General features: G+C 41.1%; 1 protein-coding gene across 1 annotated transcript in view; it reads right to left on the reverse strand.

Annotated features, from left to right (window-relative positions):
* Positions 1–25,598, reverse strand: part of FRMPD2 (FERM and PDZ domain containing 2) — a 446,136-nt gene that overhangs the window by 369,175 nt on the left and 51,363 nt on the right. Inside the window, exons 5-6 of the mRNA XM_078640972.1 lie at positions 4,410–4,536; positions 559–591 (exon numbers count right to left, since the gene is read on the reverse strand). Of these exons, the coding sequence (XP_078497098.1) occupies positions 559–591; positions 4,410–4,536 (160 nt within the window). The remainder of the gene's footprint in view (positions 1–558; positions 592–4,409; positions 4,537–25,598) is intronic.

The following is a 25,598-nucleotide window of genomic DNA, read 5'->3' on the forward strand; positions in this document are numbered from 1 at the left end:
ATCCTTCGACGAGAGTGCTTTGAGGTTACACATGTTGAGGCACTCCAGATGAACTATGTTTTATGAATGAACAGATTCTGTCATTTCTATGAATAGATCTCCTGGCACTTCTTTGAGTGCTGACCCTCTGATGGTGATCTAAGGTTGTTCTGAAGTAGCACTAACTCTTTTCTCAGGGAGTGAACTCATGTTCTTTTGAGTCTGGATATGCCTTCAAAGGAAATACTAATAATGTTAAGGTGCATTTTGCACCAGAAGTTCACTTCTTTCAACTGATCAGACTTCACTTAATTTGTCGCACTTACCATAGCTATGAATGCACTTGTTCTGATGAGACTAGCAGTGGTGTTCAAGAAGGGCTGTCAGTGCACTCTATGCAAATGTCAGGTGCAATCTACAAGGCATGTCCAGGCACTCCTCAATTTGTGAATGTTTTTTCTGGTCTAATGACAGATGTATTAATACCTTGTTGATGTCCTCTGCAGGAAAGTATCAGAGATGAACTCTCTGGCATGCGATTGGAATCTCTTGCCTCAGCAGAATTTGGCTGATACATACCTGTAGATTGGCATGAATCACTGGTTACGGATCCTGTCTCAAGAAAAAAAAAATTGAGTCGGAAAACCAGCACTGTTTTTAAGCACAGTGGGAAAAGCAAAAGAAATATATATGTGAGACCTTTGCTTGTATGAAATTGATAGAAACAGAACAGATAGCAGTAGCATCACATCAGAAATGTCTGCATGTGCATGAAATGAAAAAGACTAGGTTGCATACAGTCATGGTGGGCATATCTATGTGTATCAGTGTATGGACAGAGTACACCAAGATTTGTGTGCATGTGTGTGTGTGTGTGTGTGCGTTTCCGTGTGTGTGTCTGGGTGTGTGAGTGTGTGCACTCTATGGGATTATTTAGTTGGGCGCCAAATCTGTGCAGGTGCCTGTAAATGTGGGTACAGCTGGACCCAAGTAATTCATAAATCCTGTGTTCTTTCCACAATAGACATGCACCAACATTTGAATAGTGTTGCACATACACAGTGTATTGCTAGTGCAACCAGAATAAGGTACGGTTTTGACAAGCTCGAATCTTGCTTATGTAGGTCACCATTTTGGGATTATAGTGCAATTTAAAAACTATATCACATAGCTGTAATCAATATGAACAAAATACTAATACAAATGAATTCCTCAAATTCATGATGATAATTCCTAAATTAATTAGGAAAAGTTAAAGATAAAAATCAACAGATATATTAATCAGCCCAAATGTGTAAGTAATTCCTCAACCAGGTTTGAGCCTGATGCATTTTAATAAATATCAAGATATGCTTATATTTGAGCTAGCTTAATAGCTTCTCCTGATCCCCTTCTCAAGTACTAAAAAGGCATTTTATTAATTGCAAAATATTCTTAAATCATCACAATATCCCTTGTGTGACTGATTAAAATGTATTGAAACAGGATAAGATTTGTGCTGTTTTAGATTCCTCTCAAAATGCAGAAATCTTCTTCTTTGTTCAGGTAGAATAGTGATGAATAGTGAAGCATAAATCATCTGATCTCTTTTACAGGTTATATGTGTACTAATCTTAATTTCTTCATCAAAAGATTATCTACTTCAGTTCTGTTGACCGCAAATTTACAAGCTTTGCACTTATTACTGCATAAAAAAGCTGGGTTTACTTTTCAGTTGTGCGTTATATTTGTCATCTTTCCGAATGTACTTCTACATAACCTATCCTTCAACAATCAATCCTGGAATTTGCAAGGTAAAGTGTGAAACACACAATGTTTACTAAATATCACATACCTGTCATGCTTAAAATACCCCTTATAAATAATCAAGGGGAAAGAGAGGGAAAAGGATACCGAGTCACTTTAAAAACCCCTACTAATAATATTAGTTAATCAACAGAAGAGTGCGGCCAACACACAAAGGAAGAAACTTTAGAAGAACCTTAATAAAAAAAGAGACTTAAGAAAAAACGACGCGAGAGAATCACTCTTGTGAGTTAAAAGAACCCTCACTCACCAACCTAGTTAATGACATGTTTCATCACTGGGTTCCCACCAGAGAGGCCGAGTGCCTCCCTGGTGTGCTACGACACCTGGTTACAGCGAAGCAGGTTTTTGTGTAATCCAAGTGTGATTACGTAAAAAGTTATTTAAAAAGCGACCAGCTCAACCATAAACGTGATTTAAAAAGCGATTTAAAAAGTGAATAAAGTTGTTTATGGTTGAACTGGTTGCTTAAGTTTTTTCTTAAGTTTCTTCCTTTGTGTGTTGGCCGCACTCTTCTGTTGTTTAATTAAAATACCCCTTAGCCGGCGGATGTAAAATAAAGGCTAACACAAAGAGCCAAACATGGCAAGAGAATGAAGTAAGGTGTGCAATGTGAGTTTCACACTATAATTGGCGAATTTCAGGGCTGTTTGAGTTGCGTTTTGAATGAACTATAACTGCATTTTAACTGTGTTTTTTTCAGTGAACACACACACACAGATACTGTTGAACACGTTCTCTCTCAAGAATGATGTCGGCACTCCTGTTAATTTCACCAAATTTTATTCTGGAAATGAAAAAATCATCTACGGGTTTCGATTGCCTGAAGCATCCGTCTTCACGATGACGAGCACCGTTTTCACAATTTATTATATGTGTTTCTCTTTCAGCAGTAAGCATTAAGAAAGGAAAAATGTATAACAATAACATAGGGCCGATTCACAGAACTAACTTAAGACAAAATCCTAAACTTACTACCATTTTGTCATTCACAGAAGGCACTTACTCATTTTGGTATGCACAGAAGGCACTTACTCATCAATGAGTAAGTGCCTTCTGTGAATACCAAAATGAGTAAGTGCCTTCTGTTCATACCAAAATGGTAGTAAGTTTAGGATTTTTTGTCCTTAGTTAGTTCTATGAATCGGGCCCAGTCACTGTGGCCAAGCAAATCAGTGGCACCTTGCAACATGCAAATAATTCCTTGTACAATACAATGTGCCTTATTCACCCCAGTGTTCGTCTTACTTTCTTTTCATTCATTTTCATTTATTTTACCTCTTAATAGACCTTTCATGAATAATTCATTTTTCTAACTCCATGAATGTTTTTCTTGATAAATGATTCAAACACTCTACTTCTAAAAACACTTATTTTGTGGGCTTGTTCCCCTTTGAAAGCTTACCTCAATCAGTAGAAGACAATTAAAAAGGATGTCCTCATCCTTATCCTACGTCTGGCAGCCGAAATGCGTAGATGATTTTTTCATCTCCAGAACAAAATTTGGTGAAATTCACAGAAGTGCAAACATCATTCTTGAGAGAGAAAACGTGTTCAGCAGTATATGTGAGGCGTGGCAGGTGGTACGGCACCGCCGGCAGTTGGGAAGCACGCCAGCAACCGCATTGATACAGTGAAGGATATATATATATATATATATATATATGGATATATATATATATATATTCAAACACAATCCAGTCCTGGAAAGAAATCACACTGGAGCCGTCGCCACAGGTTTGAAAACGATTTAATCCTTTGTTTTTGCAACGGGATACACCCGACGCGTTTCGCTGTTGCAGTCACAGCTTTGTCACATATATATATCAATCAAAACGCCGTAATGATTGAAAACAGCAGCCACAGACATGTTAAAAGACTCTTCAGCAACACGGTTTATTGAAACAAGACCGGCAGGGTGTCAGGAACACTATATATATATATATATATATATATATATATACATATATATATATATATATATATATATATATATATATATATACACACATATATATATATATATATATATATACAAATATATATATATATATTATATACACATATATATATATATATATATATACATACATATATATATATATATATATATATATATATATATATGGATATATATATATATATATATATATATATATATATATATATATATATGTATATGTATATATATATATATATATATATATATATATATATATATATATATAGAGAGATCCAAACACACGATCTTGAACCTCCAGCCAGTGGCGAACAAAGACCAGCGAATCCAAATTAAGGCAAGATGATTTATTGCATCAGATTCAAAACGGCAAACGGCAGTATGACGCGTTTCGGGCGGATGCCCTTGATCACAATATATATTGATATCCTTCACTGTATCAATGCGGTTGCTGGCGTGATCCCAACTGCCGGTGGTGCCGTCCTTTTATAATAGGATAACAGAAGATATTACAACATAAGATAATATGACAAATTTAATACAGCTTAATAGAACATTTTATTATGTAATATAGCATCTTGTGCATCAATGCGAGCTAGCACAATTTTCAAGAGATTTAGTACAGCAAATGTCAGGCAGTATTAAACTACTCTCATAGTCTCACCCTTCTGGCAGGCAACTGGTGAAGAAAAGTCTGTTACTCCTGAGGGTCTCTGGTGGAGTCTTTCTCTGATCATCTGACTCTTGTTGAGCTGGGATGCTGCTCTGTCCTTTATGGCTGCATCTTCCATCTGTAAGATATTTTCAAGATAAACTAAACCCCCTTACTGTGGGCTCTGAAAATCAGCATCCAATAGGAATGAGACAATCCAACACGTGCCGCAACTAACAATTTTGCATCTTGGCCCAAAGCTGGCTGTGTTTCAGGAATGTACCAATAACTTATAGTAATCTTAATTACTATGAGTCCTAGACTCCCTTGTTTCTATCTGTATTCAAGACAGTAATCCTAACCGTAAAAATATACATAATCACTGGAAAGAAAGCTAAACAGAAAATAGTTATATCTATATTCACTGAAAAAACCCAAAGGTCACATGGATGTTATAGTTAGGAAATAGAGTGAAAAAAACGTAGAAATTCTCAAAAAAAGGTTACAGGAACATTATAGTTTTACACACTCAAAACCATAGAAATCCAGTAGTTAGAGTTACCTCAAGAAACTATAGCTTGTGCCCTAGGTAACTATAACTCATGCCCCCGCCACTTTATCAGTATTGTTTATTTGATCCTAGGATTGTGATACTAGTGATATGCATTTGTTTTCTATTGTTTAATGTCTTGTCTATTCTTTTCAGATATGTATTGATTTTTGTCTTTACTCTTATGTTTTGTATTTGGAAATGTAATAAAAACAAATTGAAAAAAAAAATGTATGCCCCCGCTACGCAAAGTATTCTCATCAACAGTTTTACTGTAAATGTTGCAGTGACATTGCCAATGATGTCATAGAAGATGTCATGACTGATGTAATATGTGTGGGTAATTAGCAGCACTTGGCAAGGGCACAAGTTATAGTTATCTTAGGGCACTTGAGATAACTATAACTGCTGAATTTCTATGGTGTTGTAAGTGTAAAATCTGAACCCAACAATAACATCTCCATATGTGTTTTAGTGAATTTCTAAGGTTTTCTAAATTCTATTTCCTAACTATAACGTCCATGTTACCTTCGTCTTTCTCAGTGGATTTCTATGTTTTTAATGTAATTTCCTAACTATAATGTCCCTGCAACCTGGGTTGTGAGTGGGTGTGTTACTGGTTGTGTAGTTGTATAAGTGGGTGTGTGAGTGTGTGGTGGTGTGGTGGGTATGTCAGTGCATGTGTCACTGGCTGTGTGGGTCTGGGAGTGGCTAAGTGAGTGTCTGTGTATGTCTCTGAGTGGATATGTAAGTGGTTGTATGAGTGTGTAAGTGAGTGTGTGAGTGGGTGTGTGAGTGGTTGTGTGGGTGTGTGAGTGGATATGTGAATACAATATGTGACTGGCTGTGTGGGTCAGTGAGTGGGTGTGTGAGTTGTTTTGCAGGTCTTTGAGTGGGTGTATGAGTAGCTGTCCAGGTATGTGAATGGGTGTTTGAGTAGTTATGTGGGTGTGTGAGTGCCTATGTGGGTCTGTGAGTGGTTCTCTGGGTCTCTGAGTGGGTGTGTAAGCAGCTGTATGGGTCTCTCAGAGGATGTGGCAGTGGTGTGCTGGGTGTCTGAGTGCATGTGTGAGTGGTTGTATGGATGTGTGAGTGGTTGTGTGGGTGTGTAAGTCAGTGTGTAAGTGAGTAGGTCTGTGAGTGGGTATATATTTTTGTAATTGGGATTTGGATCTGCGGATCAGTCGTTGATTCACACGGGGGCTGAGCTGAGTGCTATGGTGGATTTGCAGATCCTCGCACACCCCCAAAACATTTTTTGCACGATTTTTTGATTATGAGGGGTCCCTCACACACTTCTTAATCAGTCCCATGCAGTCAGGATTTCTCTATCCTGACACCTTATATCTTATTTATACTTTATTCCCCCTCCCAGGCCATGTCCCAATTTACAAAATGGCAGTTGCACCTTTGCTCTCAGGTTGCAGCCAACCAATCACAGCATTGCTGTTGTATATGGCTCCGCAGACCACAGCTATGGATCTGCAGCAAAATGCCTCTATAGATATACATAAATCTTTTTTCTTTATTAAAGCCAAAACTACTGATCAGATTTACTCCAAATTACAACAAGCATTTGCAATGCAATAGGTCTCGCATTAGGAAAGTTTGAGCTATTGGTATTGTAAATGACAAATTTTTTATTTGTGTTGGTTTTGAAAATAGCGAAATTAATAGCTTTGTCATTTACAATGCCAATAGTTTTAACTTTCGCAAATATGACACCTATAGCAGTTGTAATGCAATATGTGTTGTATTTACGTGACTTAGATGTATTGATATTACAAATAATAATGGCTTTTATTTTTTTAAAATAATTAATACTTAAAAGTTATTGGAATTTATAATGGCAATAGCCTAAACTTTTGTAAATAACTTTTGTGAAGATTATGTTCAGTGTATTGTGACGAAAATCCAAGAACAGAAGTGAAATATTAACATCTTTTTGTGACATTTGTAATAAAGCTTGATACATTGAGAGAACATATTTGAACCAGTTGCTGTTGAATGATTGCACAGATTGATGCAGTCGTGGCGCTGAGTGATGCTGTGGCGTTCAGTGATGCTGTGGTAGAGCATAGTGATGGTGTGGTGCCCCTGAGTGATGCTGCGGCGGTGCGATAGATAGAGTGAGGGCGATAGATAGATAGAGGGAGGGCGATAGATAGACATATAGATAGAGTGAGGGCGATAGATAGATAGATAGATAGATAGATAGATAGATAGATAGATAGATAGATAGATAGATAGATAGATAGATAGATAGATAGATAGATAGATAGATAGATAGATAGATAGATAGATAGATAGATAGATAGATAGATAGATAGATAGATAGATAGATAGATAGATAGATAGATAGATAGATAGATAGATTGAGGGCGATAGATAGATAGATAGATTGAGGGCGATATATAGATAGATAGAGTTAGGGCGATAGATAGATAGTGAGGGCGATAGTTAGATAGAGTGAGGGCAATAGATATATAGAGTGAGGGCAATAGATAGAGTGAGGGCGATAGAGTGAGTGCAATAGATAGAGTGAGTGCGATAGATAGAGAGGGCGATAAATAGAGTGAGGGCGATAGATAGAGTGAGGGCGATAGATAGAGTGAGTGCGATAGATAGAGAGGGCGATAGATAGAGTGAGGGCGATAGATAGAGTGAGGGCGATAGAGTGAGGGCGATAGAGTGAGGGCAATAGAGTGAGGGCGATAGATAGATAGAGTGAGGGCTATAGAGTGAGGGCGATAGATAGATAGATAGTGAGGGCGATAGATAGATAGAGTGAGGGCGTGCACTGACAACTGGTGGTGTGTGTCTGGTGAAAGCGTGTATTGACGGCTCGTGGTGTGCGTACCTTTTGAAAGTGTGCACTGACGGCTGATGGTGTTTGCCTGGTGAAAGCGTGCACTGACGTTTGGTGGTGTGTTTGTAGCTGGTGAAAGCGTGCACTGACGTCTGGTGGTGTGTGTGAATGGTGAAATTGTGCACTGACAGCTGGTGGTGTGTGTATACCTGGTGAAAGCATGCAAGAATGGCTGGTGGTGTGTACTTGCCTGGTGAAAGTGTGCACTGATGGTGTGTGTGTGCCTGGTGAAAGTGTGTACTATGTCTGATGTGCGCCTGGTGGAAGCGTGCACTGACGGCTGGTGGTGTTTGTGTGTGGTGAAAGCATGTACTGATGAGTGATGGTGTCTGTGCGTGGTGAAAGTGTGCACTGACGGTTTGGTTTTCAGTGTAGCTGTGTGTGTGTTTGTTGTGTGTATGTTTTTATGTGTGGTTGTGTGTGCGGTTGTTTGTGGTTGTGGGTGTGTGGTTGTGTTTGTGTGTTGTGGGTGTGTGTGGTTGTGTGTGTGGTTGTGTGTGTGTGGTGTGTGTGGTGTGTGTGTGGTCTGGTGTTGTGTGTGTGGTGTTGTGTGTGCGGTTGCTCTGTAAGGCATTCGCGAGCGTGGCAGTGCTAGAGTTCACACCTTTCAGTGAGAGGCCTTGGGGTAGAGGTGTGCAAGAAAAAAACTCATAAACGCCAGATTGCAGCATAATGTGTACTAAAATAGATCAGCCTAACAAATGTGTGTAAAAGACAATACATAAAAAAATAGTTGGCTAACAATTAGGCGGGTCGGATGGAGGTTTGTAGGCCTGGTGGAAGCGTGCACTGACAAACGGTGGTGTGTGTGCCTGGTGGAAGCATGTAAATATAGCTGGTGTTGTGTATGCCTGTTAAAACGTGCACTGGCAGCTGGCGGTGTGTGTCTGCCTGGTGAAAGTGTGCACTGACGGCTGGTGGTGTGTGTCTGATGGAAGCGTGCACAGACAGCTAGTAGTGTGTGTGCATGATGGAAGCATGCACTGACTGGTGATGATGGCTGGTTGTGTGTGTGTCTAGAGGAAGCATGCACTAATGGCTACTGGTGTGTGTGCCTCGTGGAAACGTGCACTGATGGCTGGTGATGTGTGTGTGCCTGTTGGAATCATGCACTGATGGCTGGTGGTGTGTATGCCTGGTGAAAGCGTGCACTGACGGATGGTGTTGTGTGCCTGCTGAAAGTGTGCACTGATGGCTGGTGGTGTGTGTGAATGTTGGAAGCGTGCACTGATGGCTGTTGATGTGTATGCCTGGGGTGGACGCGTGCACTGACATTGCACACTTTCACCAGGCACACACCACCAACCAACGGCTGGTGGTGTGTGCCGGGTGAAAGTGGGCACTGACGGCTGGTGGTATGTGTACCTTGTGGAAGCGTGCACTGATGGCTGGTGGTGTGTGTTTGGTGAAAGTGTGCACTGACGGTTGGGGGGGTGCCTGGTGAAAGTGTACACTGATGGCTGGTGGTCTGTGTGAATGTTGGAAGCGTGTACTGATGGCTGTTGATGTGTATACCTGGGGTGGAAGCGTGCACTGACAGTGCACACTTTCACCAGGCACACACCACCAACCAACGGCCGGTGGTGTGTGCCTGGTGAAAGTGTGCACTGACAGCTGGTGGTATGTGTACCTGGTGGAAGCGTGCACTGATGGCTGGTGGTGTGTGTTTGGTGAAAGTGTGCACTGACGGCTGGTAGTGTGTATGCCTGGTGAAAGTGTGCACTGACGGCTGGTGGTATGTGTACCTGGTGGAAGTGAGCACTGACGGCAGGTGGTGTATGCCTTGTGAAAGTGTGCACTGACTGCTGGTAATATGTGTGCCAAAGAGAAAGTTTTAAAGTGTGCAACGAAAAAAACAAGGTGTTTAATGATAGGGAAACTCTGGACGAGAATGATGTATTTCATCGAGGATCTATTAAAGAAGGCAGGACTGGGGAGAAGGAACCATGCCTCGAAAATTCACTGCACATTCTGCTTCACGTTGTGCAAAAAGACCAAAACATTACATTTTTCGTAAAGAATTAAAAATAAACAAGATAAGTGCCACCCACCACATTGTGCCAATCAAGAGCAACATTTCCTCTGCGGTTCCCAGCATGCACTGTGGTAGGATGGACTGAGAGCACCTTCTAAGCGATCAAAAGTAGTGGACCCTGAAATTGAGTACCTTAATAAGCCAGCCAGTTACCAAACACTACGATTGAATGCTGGATTGAACAGGAGAGCTTAGGTTTGTGGCTGGAATCATCAATTGAGTTATGATCAGACCCAGTGAGACCCGGCCACTTAAAGCCCTGCCAGCACCTAAAAAACGCTGTACGGATTTAACACAGGTAAACTGAATGTGCAGCTGCCTCAAAACTATTCAAACAATAAGTATGCAAGCGCTAAGGGTTGATCTCTGTGGCTTGTGGCGCTCAAAAGTCCACACAAACACCGTAAGCGCACTGACACTTGTTAAAGACAAACTTGGTGAAAGTACTATTTTAATTTCGAGGCCCTGTTTATAATTTTTTTACGTAGGTATGGAATGGCAATGTGAGTGCTCATTGTTGGTGTAATGTTACTATTTTTTAATAGCTGGGTAAATGGACAGAAGCAGCAAAATATTCCAGATGGGCAGCACACTAAGCTAAGGATAGATTTTTAGCTTAAGTTCTTTCGGCCCTTCCCTTTATTAGATCGGCCACGCTAAAATAAGAAACCTCACAGTTTTTTCTATCCCACTTAAAGCCCTGGTGTTTGGAAATAACAATGGTCTGCGTCCGGGTCAGTCTGCTCGGGAGTGGTCTGACTAGTGACTGCCATTGACTTCCTGCAGCGCCAACTGCTTTTAGAAACTCGGAAGCCACTTCCCCTCCCCTCTGAACACTAGTGAGTTCCAGGAAGGCACGGGCGGCAACCGGCAATGCTTTGCTAGTATTTGATAGAGATCTTAAATCACCGTGAGAGTAGGAAGGCTCGGTGGTGGGGGCGAAGCTTTGTGGCGAGAGCTCCGTAAGAGACAATCTACACTCAACCAAGCCCCCCCCACCCCCCCCTAACCACTCACTCAAACAAAACAGAGGCTGCCGGGGGTAGAGCTGCCAGTACTGCCATGAATACTACAGTAAAGCTGGGTCAAAAGCTTCCAGCCACGGGAGTCTATGACTTGTAAATGGCTGATAACCCGTGACCTCTCCTCGGCCCTGGGCCTGTTCACAGAGCCACAGAACAACAGACATCATTAGTATCGGTGGAAAGCGCATTGCAGGCACAGTAATTCAAGCAAGTACTGGCACTCTGAATTGCGTGACAAAATATTTTGAGGGAATGCGATAATACCAAATATGCATTAGTGCTGAATGACCCCTGGCAGGGCTGCGGTCTTGCCAGGCCCACTTACCTCCATATCCTGCTCAACTCACGAGACCCTCCACATGCCGAAATGGTGAACTATAAGGTAGTTAAGCTCATTGCACTAAGCAGCAATGCCCCTCCCCCGGCCCACTTAAAGCCCGAGATAGCACTAGCAGAATGATGAGGGTGGCAGGAATCGGAGGGAAAGGGGTGAAGTGTCACTGGAAATACTGGTGCGAGAAACGGAAAGCATGAGAGAAATCAGATGGGTCGAACTCAAGTTAAATCTAGCCTGCAAGAGGGAGAAAATCGCCATAAATTGAATGATGGCACAAACACTTTGAAGAGTGATTTTGAAAACGTAAAGGAAAACAGCTATAACATTAAATATCTACAAAGGAACAACATGAAATTGACTGTAAAGTACGAGGCATGGCAGAGTGTGAGGCATAGAAGAGGCAATCAGATAGGTAGGACTTTGCAAAAGACAGCTGGATACTGAGACCGAAAAAAAAAAACCAAGGCAGCACTGGGAGGGGGGCTGGGCAGAAATGCGAGTGAAGTGTGAAGCAGTGGGTGGGGAGGCAGGAGCAAATGGTATGGGGAGCCTTTGAAGAGCAAGCCAGAAACACTAGGGGGGCGGAGAAGCAGATTGCCTAGGAGGCAGGCAGAAGGCTTGGGCTCGTGCATGTGCACATGCACTCGTGGAAAACCTCTTTTTGGGAGACCATAGTTTAAGTCTTGGTTTCACTGCTATAGACTCGTCCTATTCCATTCCTGTGGAATGGGAATAGGCCGAGACCTAAAAAGCACACTTTCTAGACAAAGAACTAGCTTTCTGCCAAATTTGGGGTAATTCTGTTTAGCGGTTCGGGCTGTATTCGTGTCTAAATTTCCAATGGGAAATTGCATGGAGAAAGTGCATTTTGGCTCTCCCCCTTTTTCTCACCCCCCGCTTGATGAATCACCCTGAAACATTCTAGGAAGCAGTTGAAGTGACCAGCACACTCGTTTTGAAAATTCCGTGATAATTCGGCAAACAGCACCAAAGTTATAAAGAAATCAAAAAATGCTTTTCCTACAGTAACTAGGTCCTAACTATAACTACCTACTTGCGACCGCCAGTAAGTAATATATTCACTGAAAAAAACAAAGGTTAAAGTAATAATAAACATTTTGGGGAAAAAAATACAGAAATGTACCAGCTAACTATAACTTGTGCCCCCGTCTTGCACTGGCTTTACATATTACATCACTCATGTCATGTTCTATGACATAATTTATGACATCGCTGATGATATCTCAAATAACATCATTGATGACGTCATCCAATGAGTATGTTAGTTTGTTTTATAGGTTACATACTGGCGAATAACTGCCATACCACTTTTTGAATTAATTTTGTACAGCCTGTGTCCAGCTAATCTGTATAAGGATTTACAAAACGCATGTGCTCCTAAAAGAACATAGGTGTGTTGTGGTATTGATCTATGTATTGAAGAGTAAATGTATCTGCAAGTTACATTTGACGACTTGTGTTCATTATGTTCCACACACGTTTTATGGTAGCAGAAAACGTTTCTAGCAGGGCAAAGATTCTACGTACTTTATACCAAGTATTGGAAGCATTCTTGAGTTATTAGTCAGAATTGTCTCAGCATGACAGTTTCTACTTAACATACAAGAACATATGCTTCAGGTACTAACCCAAATACATGTGTTTTTGTTGCTTTTGTTGCTTCAGAAGATAGGTTATCCGTAAAGTTTTCACCACGATATGAAGGCTGCAGGTAGTATGATCTTTAGCACCTGGTTATTTTAAGTGAACTTTCACTCTTTGAACAAGTTTTGAAACTGACATGCTGTGTGCAGGCTGCTAATCTTGGGATTCTACCAGATTCGCCATTTTTGCATATATATATATATATATATATATATATATATATATATATATATATATATTATTCAAAATCGCCGCTTTTCAAATGCCGATAGCCTGGCAAGAACGGGAAGTGGACCCGCAAATTTGTGCCAATCAATTTTATTTGCTCAAATTGTCGACCAGCCTGTCCGCCTAATATATATATATATATATATATATATATATATATATATATATATATAATATATATACAACAAAGCAGGATTAGTTTCGGAATAAGGCCACAAGAAGATGTATATTCCTCATCAATTTTAATGGCAGCATACAAGCAGATTCTTAAATCGGGTTTCACATCAGACACAATCCTCTCGCCAGACGCGTTTCGGGAATCAAGCAATCCCTTCTTCAATGGCGTAATGTTCATGAAGTAATGAAAAGCGCTGCTGAAACACACGCAATTTATTCAACACCTGCATATATATATATATATATATATATATATATATATATATATATATATATATATATATATATATTCACTGAAAAAACCATAGGTTATAGACCATATATAGTTAGGAATTAGCATTTACAAAACCTTGAAAATTCACTGAAAAAACCATAGGTTATAGACCATATATAGTTAGGAATTAGCATTTACAAAACCTTGAAAATTCACTGAAAAAACCATAGGTTATAGACCATATATCGTTAGGAATTAGCATTTAAAAAACCTTATTTTACTCACACAAAACCATTGAAATTCCATATATAGTTAGTTGCACTAACTATATATCGCGCACCCGCAATCCACTGCTGATGATGTCACATATTACATCATTCATGACATGGTCAGTGACATCACTGATGACATCACTGATGACATCTCAAATGACATCACTGATGACATCACTGATGACATCATCCATTGACTGTGTGTTTCTGTAAAGTTTAAATATGTTTTACATATTGAAGAATGAGTAGATGTATAAGTGTCTGGATGAAGGATTTAGGTGCGTGACTGACTGTATGAGTGAGTGATTAAATGTGTCTCACTGAGTGCATGGGTTAGTGACTAAACTGTCTTAATTTGTGCATCATTATGTCTGTTGTTCTGTAAACTGCTGCATGTGTTGATCAGTAGCTATATGAGTAACTATATGGGTTATTGATTGATTGTCCAAGTATTTGTATGGGAGACTGAGTGTGTGTGTGGCTGGCTGGGAGATGTGTGACTCTGTGCAGATCAATGTGTACTTGTATCAATGATTGTATAAGAGAGTAAGTATGTGTTAGTATATGTTTGAAAATGTAAGGTACTCTATGTTTAAATGGAAAATGGAAAAAATAGAAAATGGAAGTGTGATTGATTCTTTACAGGACTGACTAGGTGTGTGAGTAACTCCATGGATGAGTGGCAGAGTGTGAGTGTCTGTATAGGTGTATGAGTGCATATGATAGTGTTGTAAAGATGAGTGATTGTATGTATGAATGATTGTATGGGTGAATGAGTGAATGTGTGTGTAGACGTAGGAATCAGTGAGTGCGTATGTAGTAACTAGTATTGGTGTGTCAATGGTTTCAAAAATTATACTCTGTATTTAACACTGGGTGTAACAGAGGTTATATTAAAGTGTGAGGAGATGCATTGTATTGTCACATGAATGATATCATCAGTGATGTGGTCATTGATGTCAAATGAGATGTCATCAGTGATGTCATCAGTGATGTCATTCGAGATGTCATCAGTGATGTCATCAGTGATGTCACTGACCATGTCATGAATGATGTAATATGTGACATCATCAGCAGTGGATTGCGGGTGCGCGATATATAGTTAGTGCAACTAACTATATATGGAATTTCAATGGTTTTGTGTGAGTAAAATAAGGTTTTTTAAATGCTAATTCCTAACGATATATGGTCTATAACCTATGGTTTTTTCAGTGAATTTTCAAGGTTTTGTAAATGCTAATTCCTAACTATATATGGTCTATAACCTATGGTTTTTTCAGTGAATTTTCAAGGTTTTGTAAATGCTAATTCCTAACTATATATGGTCTATAACCTATGGTTTTTTCAGTGAATTTCAATGGTTTTTTAATAGCAAATATCATAAGCTGTCGAATGTCAAGTACGTGGTAAGTAAAAACATTTTCGTGTTTATGCACACTGATCTGCTTTGAATGCTGCCCCCCCCCCCCCTCATTTCTATTAGGAGTACTCTCTCTTTGCAGATAGTGAAGGGTAGTTAACGCAGGCCTTTGCCCCCGTTGTAATCCGTCGTGCCTGCTTCTCTCTCCATTTGATTGATTGTTCTCTTTGGTTCATTCTCTATTTACAAACAAGCACAGAGTCGCAATACTCTGTTTAGTCTTTGCAGATAGCGAAAAATCATGTAAAAAAACAAAAGGAATCGAGCAAAATCAGTAGGCCACTAATGGGATCTCTTTTTGACCTCGCTAAAATAGAAACATTAGGAACAACCTGTTGAAAATAGCAATGTGTATGTACATAAGCGGCGTTCATTTGTGTTCACAGTACCCCTTGTTGATTGTTTGAATCGAGCATTGAATTGTTCGAAGTTGGTTCTCTTAAGGATCTTCTCTGCCTGCAAACGAGGAAGAATAGGAATATTCTCTCTCCCTTTGCAGATAGTGAAGGGTAGGTAACGCAAACCTTTAACACGTCGTGCCTATTTCGTTCCTCATTGATTGATTGTTTGCCCGAACATTGACTGTTTGGGAATTGGTTCTTTTTGGAGGTATTCCCTGTTTGCAAATAAACGTAGGAAAATCTTTGCAAGTAGTGAAAGGGTAGGTAATGCGGACCTTTCTCCCCCGTTGTAATCTGTCATGCCTATCTACTCCCCACTGATTGATGCACCTGTTTCACCCGGACCATTTACTAGAGATAGGTCATCTGGCCCGACCAGAGAGCACCCCTAGTGAAAAGGACATATGCAATAATAACGAAGTGATCACTGTATCCTGTTAACAGAAACGTTAGCATGAAACAACCTGGAAAGAAAGGAATAGGAAAACGAAAATCAGTAGGCCACTAATGAACTTTTTATTAAATAACAAACAAAGAAACGATAACAATACGTAATGATAAAACCTATTATTGTCCTAGAAACAAGAAACGTTAGAAGTAAGCCCGTAATAAGAAACCTGAAAACAGTAAGAGAAACCAAGTGTGACATTGCAACGGCCACAAGGCAACGAGGCTTCATCGCCCCTCACTGCCCCAAAACGTGTCTGTCCCACCGCCTGCCACGGCCAAATAACGGCAAACTGGGAAAGATACAAGTCAGCAGACATCCGCCCCATTCTGGAAACTTCCAAAGTGCAACAGGTTTCCGGCTACGCCCAGCCGGAAGCAACACATATAAGGCGGGTCCTGCTGCCAACCGTCGGCAGAAGATCATCACGTAGGGTGTAGCCGGAGGAAAGGCCGAGGCCAGCGGGACCCGGCCAGGGGATTGACAACACTGGAGAGTTGCAGGGGGGGGAATGTCTATGTCCTCGACCCTCCCCTCTCTCTCCCAGTCCGGCCGCGGTGGCACTTGAGAGTTGCAGGTTGTCCCCCCACTCTCTCTCCCGGTCCGGCCACCAACGGCCGGGGGCTGGGGCCGACGGGATCCGGCTGCAGCCGATGAGCCAAGGAACCCGTTCATGGGGCCAGAGCAAAGGGCGTCCGGCCGCCATCCACCGGAGGTCCGGCCCAAAGACGGACGGGACATTTCTTCTTTCTTTTATAATGGCTGCGACAACACTGGGGGGGGATGTCTTGCACATGCCTCCGACCCCCCCCCCTCGTCCTCATCGCCTGGTCCGGCCATAACAAATGTCAAGCGAGACGCCGTGGGGTGCACTGGGTGGGAGAGACGGTGCGAACAGGCCTCTCCCGCCTCCCCAGGTGGAGGCTTCCCAGCTGCACCCTCAGCGCTCCAGGCGCCCGGAAAAGGGTTCTTCCACTGTGGCGATGCTGCAACGTCTCGCCCGGCAGGGTGGAGCCCGTCCGCTCATTTGACCCCGCGATCGCCAGTAGCTACCGAACTCTCAAAATGGCGGTCGACCTGGCAAGAGCGGGCCCAGCATAAAGAAATGGCCCGGTCACTGGTTGACTCCACCACCGTAGTCCTCCACGACCTTGAAGATTCTAGAGGAGCCGCGGGAGTCCCCGACCCCCGCAGACACCCCCGATGGGGAATGACTGCCATGATCGCCCGTGGAGTGACGAACCTGTAGCCGCGGGACGTCGGCGCTCCCATGCTGGCGCCAGCCTCAGTTTGAATGGCTAGAATCCTGCAGACCTCAGTTCCGGTGAAAGCACGGTGTGACCCGGTAGGAAAAATTGTTGCACCCCCTCCCCTTTTTGACTGATGGTTCAAACCACCGATCCTTTCCTTTGCCCTTTTAACGGAACTTTGGACTGCCTCCCCCCCCCCCCCGCGGCGCCCCACGCCGTTATTTGCTGGGCGGCAACTTACTAGACATCACCTTCGTGCCATCTAGATTTCAGCGCGTTCTGCTGCCTTGGAACTATTCGCATAACAGACCGCTACTGACGACCCACCCCCAGGCAACATCTTCTGAATTTTCATAATTTGAAAGAACTAGTAACATGTCCTCATCAGGAATTTCCTCTTCAATCATCTCATCAGGAATCTCCTCATGAAAACTCTGCAATGATGATTCTTGTAACTCTATGGTCTCCAAACATTCGATAAATTCGCCATCAAGAGATAATTTCATTAAATGTAGTGGATAATTCAAAAGAAATTGCCACGGTCTCTTCATTGTTTAAATGTTTTTACTGTTTTTGGTTTGTTGTATATATTTATAAGTTATTAAAGTTTTATATTCCTACTACTTTGTTGGAGTGCTATATATTTTTAATGTGACACATAATTGTAAAAACTTTGATGTACAAAGAGTCATCCCTGGAATCTTCCGCTTCAGGCTCGGTCCCCTCCCCAATCACAATACAGGATGGTTTTCAGATAGTAGGAACGCGTGTGGTTTGACGGATCTCATCGGGTGTGGGCCTTGATCTACTATAACTCCTTTGAAGAGGGGTGATTCTTTACAGCTGGGGCCATAAACTACATCTGCAGGGCTAGCTGATAGCCTGTACAATCGGACACAGAGGAAGAGGAGTGTCAGAGGGTGCGGTAGTGAATAGGGCGAAAGGGAGGTGTCGGGCGGGCACAGAGTGTGATTCTCAGGGAAGAGCAGCGCAGATGGGGGAGGTTTATTGCCGATGCATAAGACAGAGAGCGGGGGTGACCAGTGCCTGGGGAAGATGCTTGCGAGGGTGGGGAGCCATACTACGGATCAACAGCGTGCAGAGAGTGGGTCTGGTCAAGGCATCTAAAATGGCTGCCGTGCACGACAAAAGTGTGGCATTTCAAAAAAGGCAAGATGGCGCAGACAATGTTTTTCAACACTTCCTCATTTCCTTCGAATCGAACGTTAACAGACGTTGGTGCATATTACCAAAGTTAAGCGATATTTATCGCTAACGATGCTTAGCAACGAATTTTTTACCGCTAAGCATCGTCAGAAATTATCGCAGATAAACCTTGCTATTATCAAGGTTTATCGCAAATGCGATAAAAAACGGCCGCAATGCATGAATATCGCTAAAAAGTCAGCGATATTCATGCATTACCGAGCTAATGCTCTTAGCCATGTTATCCACCTCCCATTGGATAACATGGCTAAGAACTGCTCAGGGCAGGTGTTAGTTTTTGGAGATATTCGCGCTTGGCGCGAATATCACCAAAAGTTGGTAATAGGAGATAGATATCTTGCATGTTGTAATGCAAGTTATTGTGGTATATGGAACTCATACCATAATCTCTCAGGAAAACAGAAACTGATCCTTTTGGGACCGCCTGAGAAGGCCTAGGGGGTGAGGGGTACTCTACTTTGCCCCCTTTTCACGTTCCGAACTATTTTATTTTACTCTCTTCTATAATTACACAAAATGGCAGCGATAAGATGCATCAGAGACAGACAGTGAGAGAAAGGAGGCCGGAGATGAAGAAGAGATGTCAAATACACATTGGAGATAATATAGTGGGAGAAGGGAAGTAAATATGAGTAAACTTACCATGTAACATAAAAATGTTGCACTCTATACTATAAGTCTCATTTTATACTACAATCACTTCGCTACAACCTCATAAATTAAAAATAAAAATGAATAATGTCTCAACCAATTTTTGATTTCTAAATATAAATGTATTCTTCTGAATTTTCAAAATTTGAAAGAACTAGTAACATGTCCTCATCAGGAATTTCCTCTTCAATCATCTCATCAGGAATCTCCTCATGAAAAGTCTGCAATGATGATTCTTGTAACTCTATGGTCTCCAAACATTCGATAAATTCGCCATCAAGAGATTGATCCAAAAAATCATTCAAGTCATCTCCTCCTTGTGAGAATACTTCATTATTGGTGCTGTCAATTTCAATAAATGTAGTGGATAATTCAAAAGAAATTGCCACGGTCTCTTCATTGTGAGCCATTTTATTTTGAAATTGCTTGCTGTAAATTGCAGAAAAAAATAATCACTTTCATTTATCGTTTTTAGTAATACATAATATAAAACTAACTTTATCAAGTATTTAGTATAACAGAAGGACTGTAAATAAATAACAGAAAACATTTTTCAAATTATCTTAAAGTGTACAACATAGTTCCCCTTACAAATTAACAACTCACCTTTTTAAAAGTAGGAGAAGTGTTAGTACTGTGTAAACCAAACACCAGAAATTGAGCACCAAAAATTCCTCACAAATGTACCTCAGACAGTAGTATCACAAAATGGCTGTGGTTTCCTCTCATTTTAGATATATACATAACCAATTAACTTTCATCACACACAAATACAAAACCAAAGTAACATTTTAATTGGTTCTAAATTTCAACACTTTCAAATGTGTTTTCCCCATGCAATTTTCCATAGGACATTTAGATACGTCTACAGCCTGAATGGCTGAACGGAATTACACCAAACTTGGCAAAATGGTACATCAAACCTAAGAGGTCAGGGAGGATCTACTATGCCCCCTTATGGTCATTTGCCCCTTCGCTTTGGCCTCCTCTTGTCTCTCGATCCTACCGAGAGACAAGATGGCGGCCGCTACGGACTGTTTGGAATGTTTACAGACGCCGTAAAACCAATCAGCTTCGCAAAGCTCCATAACGCGAAAAGTACGCGAAGCGGAGCGCTGTTACAGATATATATCTTTTTTTGAACGTTAATTTCTCAAAATCCACTGGAGCACATATATTGAGACCTAGCAAAGGCACATCGGGCTACCAGTCCCTAATATTTTGCCAAGTTTCGTGCAAATCCATTCAGCCGTTCGATTATTATTATTATTTTTTTTTTTGCCCCGCGGGGCCCTTTTAAAACCTCCACATCAAACCTAGGGGGTCAGGGAGGATCTACTATGCCCCCTTACGGTCATTTGCCCCTTCGCTTTGGCCTCCTCTTGTCTCTCGATCCTACCGAGAGACAAGATGGCGGCCGCTACGGACTGTTTGGAATGTTTACAGACGCCGGAGAACCAATCAGCTTCGCTTCACAAAGCTCCGTAACGCGAAAAGTACGCGAACTGGAGCGCTGCCCGGTCCGCTGTTACAGATATATATCTTTTTTTTAACGTTCATTTCTCAAAATCCACTGGAGCACATATATTGAGACCTAGCAAAGGCACATCGGGCTACCAGTCCCTACAATTTTGCCAATTTTCGTGCAAATCCATTCAGCCGTTCGGGCTAAAAGTGAGGCCAACCGCCCTATGGAAAACTCAATGTTAAAAACACGTTTTGGGACCCCCCTTTTTTCTCGGCCCCCCCTTGACGAACCCCCCCCAAATTTTCAGGGGCTGCTCAGAAATAAAATGTTCAATTTTCCTGAAAATTTCAGCCAATTCCGTCCACAAACGCCAAAGTTATTAGACATAGAATTTTCAAAAATCCCATAGAGAAAAAATCCTAACTATATATACCTACTGGCGACCGCCAGTAGGTAATATATATATATATATATATATATGTGCATCCACTTTCCTCCACGAAGAAAAGAAAAGACCAACTTGAGGGGAGACGTTGGAGACACCTTTAATCAGGAACAGATGGAGAAAAGAAGTTCAATTACACCCGCTGTGGCGAATGCATTTCGGCGTTTCTCTGCCTTCTTCAGCGCCGTGGGTGTAGCGTTCATGAAGGAGGTGAGTATTCCAGATTTAAATATCCTGCCCCTTCCTGCTTCTGAGAAATTGCTCCGCCCCATAGGAAAGTTCCACCACGCCTTGACCTCCATGTGGCCACATATTGTTCTGTGCCTACAGGTTCCAGCATGCACCAAACTCTGCTGGCAGGAAATGCGCGGAGTGGAGCAATTTTGCATTTGAGCCCCAAAATCCAGCTGTCCCAATGTCAGGTGCCCCCTCGAGTCCCCAACCGCAACAACCTCCTTGTCTCAGGATTAATTATAGCGGGGACAAGGCTATAATATTACCTCGCCCAGCGTGATGTCCAATGGCACCTACACCGCTCTGTTCGTCCTGAGATTTAGAGGTGGGCTCTGCTAATTCCTGTACCCAGGAGAAAAAGGCACCGAAGTGGTTCCAGTGAGGAAGCAAAGCCACTTATGCTGCAGGAGTCTTTTGTAACGCGTCACTGGTAATCGCGTTATGAATGTGCATCCACTTTCCTCCACGAAGAAAAGAAAAGACCAACTTGAGGGGAGACATTGGAGACACCTTTAATCAGGAACAGGTGGAGAAAAGAAGTTAAATTACACCCGCTGTGGCGAATGCATTTCGGCGTTTCTCTGCCTTCTTCAGCGCCGTGGGTATATATATATATTCAAGATAAAATGTCCATTTCATTATTAAGGAAATCATCCGGCACTCGTACGCGGGTATCGTTAATTCAGGCTTTTATTATTCAGATTACATCCATCAACGCGTTTCGGGAGTCAAGCTCCCTTGATCACGATGTTTGTACCGCCATTCGACACTTCTACAATACACAAGCAAGGTAGTAAACAGTGTAAAAGGACAATTAAAATCTGAGTAAGTCGTCTTCTAATCTGGCGGCCATTTTGGCACTTGCAATTTAAGGGAACCGGTGCACCGCAGCAATGCAAAGATGCTACCTGTTTAGGGCAGACGCCAATAACAGAGTATCAAATATAAACATTCTATTATCATGTTTAGTATCATTTCAGAACAAGTGTAAAAAAAATTGTTTATATAACACGCAAGTGCATGAAGAACATCATTTTCAAACGTTCAAACAATAAGGATTCCACAGTTCTCTGGGCAAGTGCCCCAAAACCATTAGCACCTTAGAAAAGTATTCATAGGATTATTTACAATTTCATATCACACGCTGTGCAACCTTTGTTCCCAATTCATTGCTTTCATTAGACCTCAGACAACTGATCCATTTATTTATCTTAGTTCACCGCGTGGCTATACCAAACTGATCTAATTGGAATGGGAAAACAGTTCCTAGTAATGCTATTTAATTCGAGATAACCTTATTATTTGATCATAAAGTGCAAGTGCCTGTTGTAAACAATAATACTCTCTTACTGTAAACAACTACTCCATAGAATGCACATAATTCGAAAAAGAGAATAAAGTGCTAGTGCTTAAATATATTACATTTCCAAAAGTGCTAATGCTTAAACGACAACAATAGTACTCCGTATTATTTATGTAAACAATCCACTCATATTGCACATTAGAACATTTTTTGAAAGTGTCAGTGCATAAATAGTTAAAAAAGTATTACTTAGTTCATTCCATTTTTTCAATGCCACTTCAATTTTACACATCATACTACCACTTATGTATTAAAAGAAGGGAAGGAAAAGAATTAAAAAAAAAAACCTTTTTGTCAATTAAAAATATTAGCAATTCATAGTTTCAATATGCAGTTTCGGTATACTCGAGGTTGTTCAAACATTTCATTAAGTATTTGCACAATCAGGCTAAACATGTATAAAGATCCTCATCTATATTCAAACCCTGTGGCTCTTTGCAATTAAACTCCAAGATAAAATAAGTCTCCAATTTTCTGAGTTCACCTTTCCTGTTACCTCCTCTCTTTTTCTTTGGGACCTCTGCAATACAAGAATATTGGAGGCCTACGGGGTTACTTTGGTGGTGTGATTCAAAGTGCCGTGCTACAGGGTAGGAACTGTCCTGATTGACAATTGCGCGTCAGTGCTGCACGATTCGCTGGTGCACTGGTAGAATGGTGCTACCGATATATAGCTTAGGGCATGGGCATTGTAGTAAATAAACTACATATTCACTTTTACAGTTAATGGCACTTCTGACTGTCACTGTTTTATTAAAAGAGGTTTTAAACTCGGTGCGATTCATTCCATGTTGGCAAGCTTTGCACTTAGAACATCTTTTAAAACCAGGCTTCGGCTTCAGCCAGTCGGTGTTATTTTTCTTTTTATCTATGAACTCGCTTTTCACAACTAGATCTTTCGAAGATTTAGATTTTTTATACGTGATTTCGGGATTCTTTTTCACCTTTGAACCTAACACTGGATCATTCCTTATTAGATACCAGTGTTTTCTTAGAATTGATCTTATTTCTTTATGTTTAGTATTAAAGGTCGTTATGAATCTCGAAGAAACTTGATCTTTCTGCATTTTATCTACATGTTTCCGTTTCTGAGTTCTAGATGGTTCATATAGTATATTCTGTCTTATCAACCTTCTTGCCTTGTTGGATGCACCTTTGAGGATCGTCTCCTTGTACCCTCTTTGAATAAACCTCTGGGTCATTTCAGTCTCAATCTTGTCATATTGCTCATCACTGCTGCAGGTACGTCTAGCTCTATAATATTCCCCAAACGGGATGCTTCTTATAAGAGCCATTGGATGGGCGCTTTCAGCATGCAGGATTGAGTTCCCTGCAGTTGTCTTACGGAACACAGTAGTTTCTAGTTTACTATCTGTGGGAGTGATCCTAATATCGAGGACATCTATTGTTTTTTTACTTGAATTCCCCACGAATTCAAGATTTAATGAATTCTGGTTCAACTCCTCAATAAATAGATCAATTGATGTCTCCGTGCCCTGCCACAGCACGAAGACATCGTCGATATACCTGACCCATAATAGAATGTGTTCCGTCCAGTGATCGAGGGGACCTTCTCTGAGCACCCGTTCCTCCCACCAGCCGAGATGTAAATTGGCGTAACTGGGGGCAAAACAGGTGCCCATCGCGGTCCCCCGCTCCTGGAGGTAAAGATCACTCCCAAAGAGAAAGATGTTTTTAGTTAGACACCACTCCATAATTTCAAGGATCATTCTATTCTGTAAAACAAGTCGTGCCGGTCCCATATTTAGATAATGCTCACATGCCCTCAGACCATCTACATGTCTTATACTTGTGTATAAGGTTGAAATGTCTAATGTTAAAAGAACCATCGTTTCAGGATCCCAACATATATCATATATGCATTTCAAAAAGTCAGTTGAATCCTTCAAATATGAAGGGAGTGATCTGACAATAGGGTTCAAGAAATAGTCTATATATTGCGATGCGTTCTCAAACAGGCTTCCACACGATAAATTATGGGCCTCCCTGGTGGACTAGTGGAGTTTTTGTGAATTTTTGGTAAAATATAGAAGACTGGAACCACAGGATTGTCTTGTTTGATGAACTTATGCTCGTCCCAGCTAAGCAGTCCATTTTCTTTCCAGTGGTCCAGTCTTCTATGAAATTCCACTATCACATTCTCATATTCCTTGGGGCTTATTCTCCTATAGCAACTACAGTCTTGCAATTGACTCAGTGCCTCTTTCTTATATTGCTCTTTCCCCCAGAGAACCACATTTCCTCCTTTTTCAGAAGGTTTCACAAGGAGTCCATCTTCCATCTGTAATTTTTCCACTGCCTTGTGCAAAAGTGCCTTTTTTGGATTCATTTTATATTTCCTTTGATTTTCCTGAAAATATAAATTTTTTAGATCTCTAGTTATATTCTCCCTAAACAGATCTACATTATCTTTCATAGTTATATATATATTCAAGATAAAATGTCCATTTCATTATTAAGGAAATCATCCGGCACTCGTACGCGGGTATCGTTAATTCAGGCTTTTATTATTCAGATTACATCCATCAAGGCGTTTCGGGAGTCAAGCTCCCTTGATCACGATGTTTGTACCGCCATTCGACACTTCTACAATACACAAGCAAGGTAGTAAACAGTGTAAAAGGACAATTAAAATCTGAGTAAGTCGTCTTCTAATCTGGCAGCCATTTTGGCACTTGCAATCTAAGGGAACCGGTGCACCGCAGCAATGCAAAGATGCTACCTGTTTAGGGCAGACGCCAATAACAGAGTATCAAATATAAACATTCTATTATCATGTTTAGTATAATTTCAGAACAAGTGTAAAAAAAAATGTTTATATAACACGCAAGTGCATGAAGAACATCATTTTCAAACGTTCAAACAATAAGGATTCCACAGTTCTCTGGGCAAGTGCCCCTA

This window comes from Lissotriton helveticus, chromosome 5_1 (assembly GCF_964261635.1).
Source record: "Lissotriton helveticus chromosome 5_1, aLisHel1.1, whole genome shotgun sequence".
NCBI lineage: Eukaryota > Metazoa > Chordata > Amphibia > Caudata > Salamandridae > Lissotriton > Lissotriton helveticus.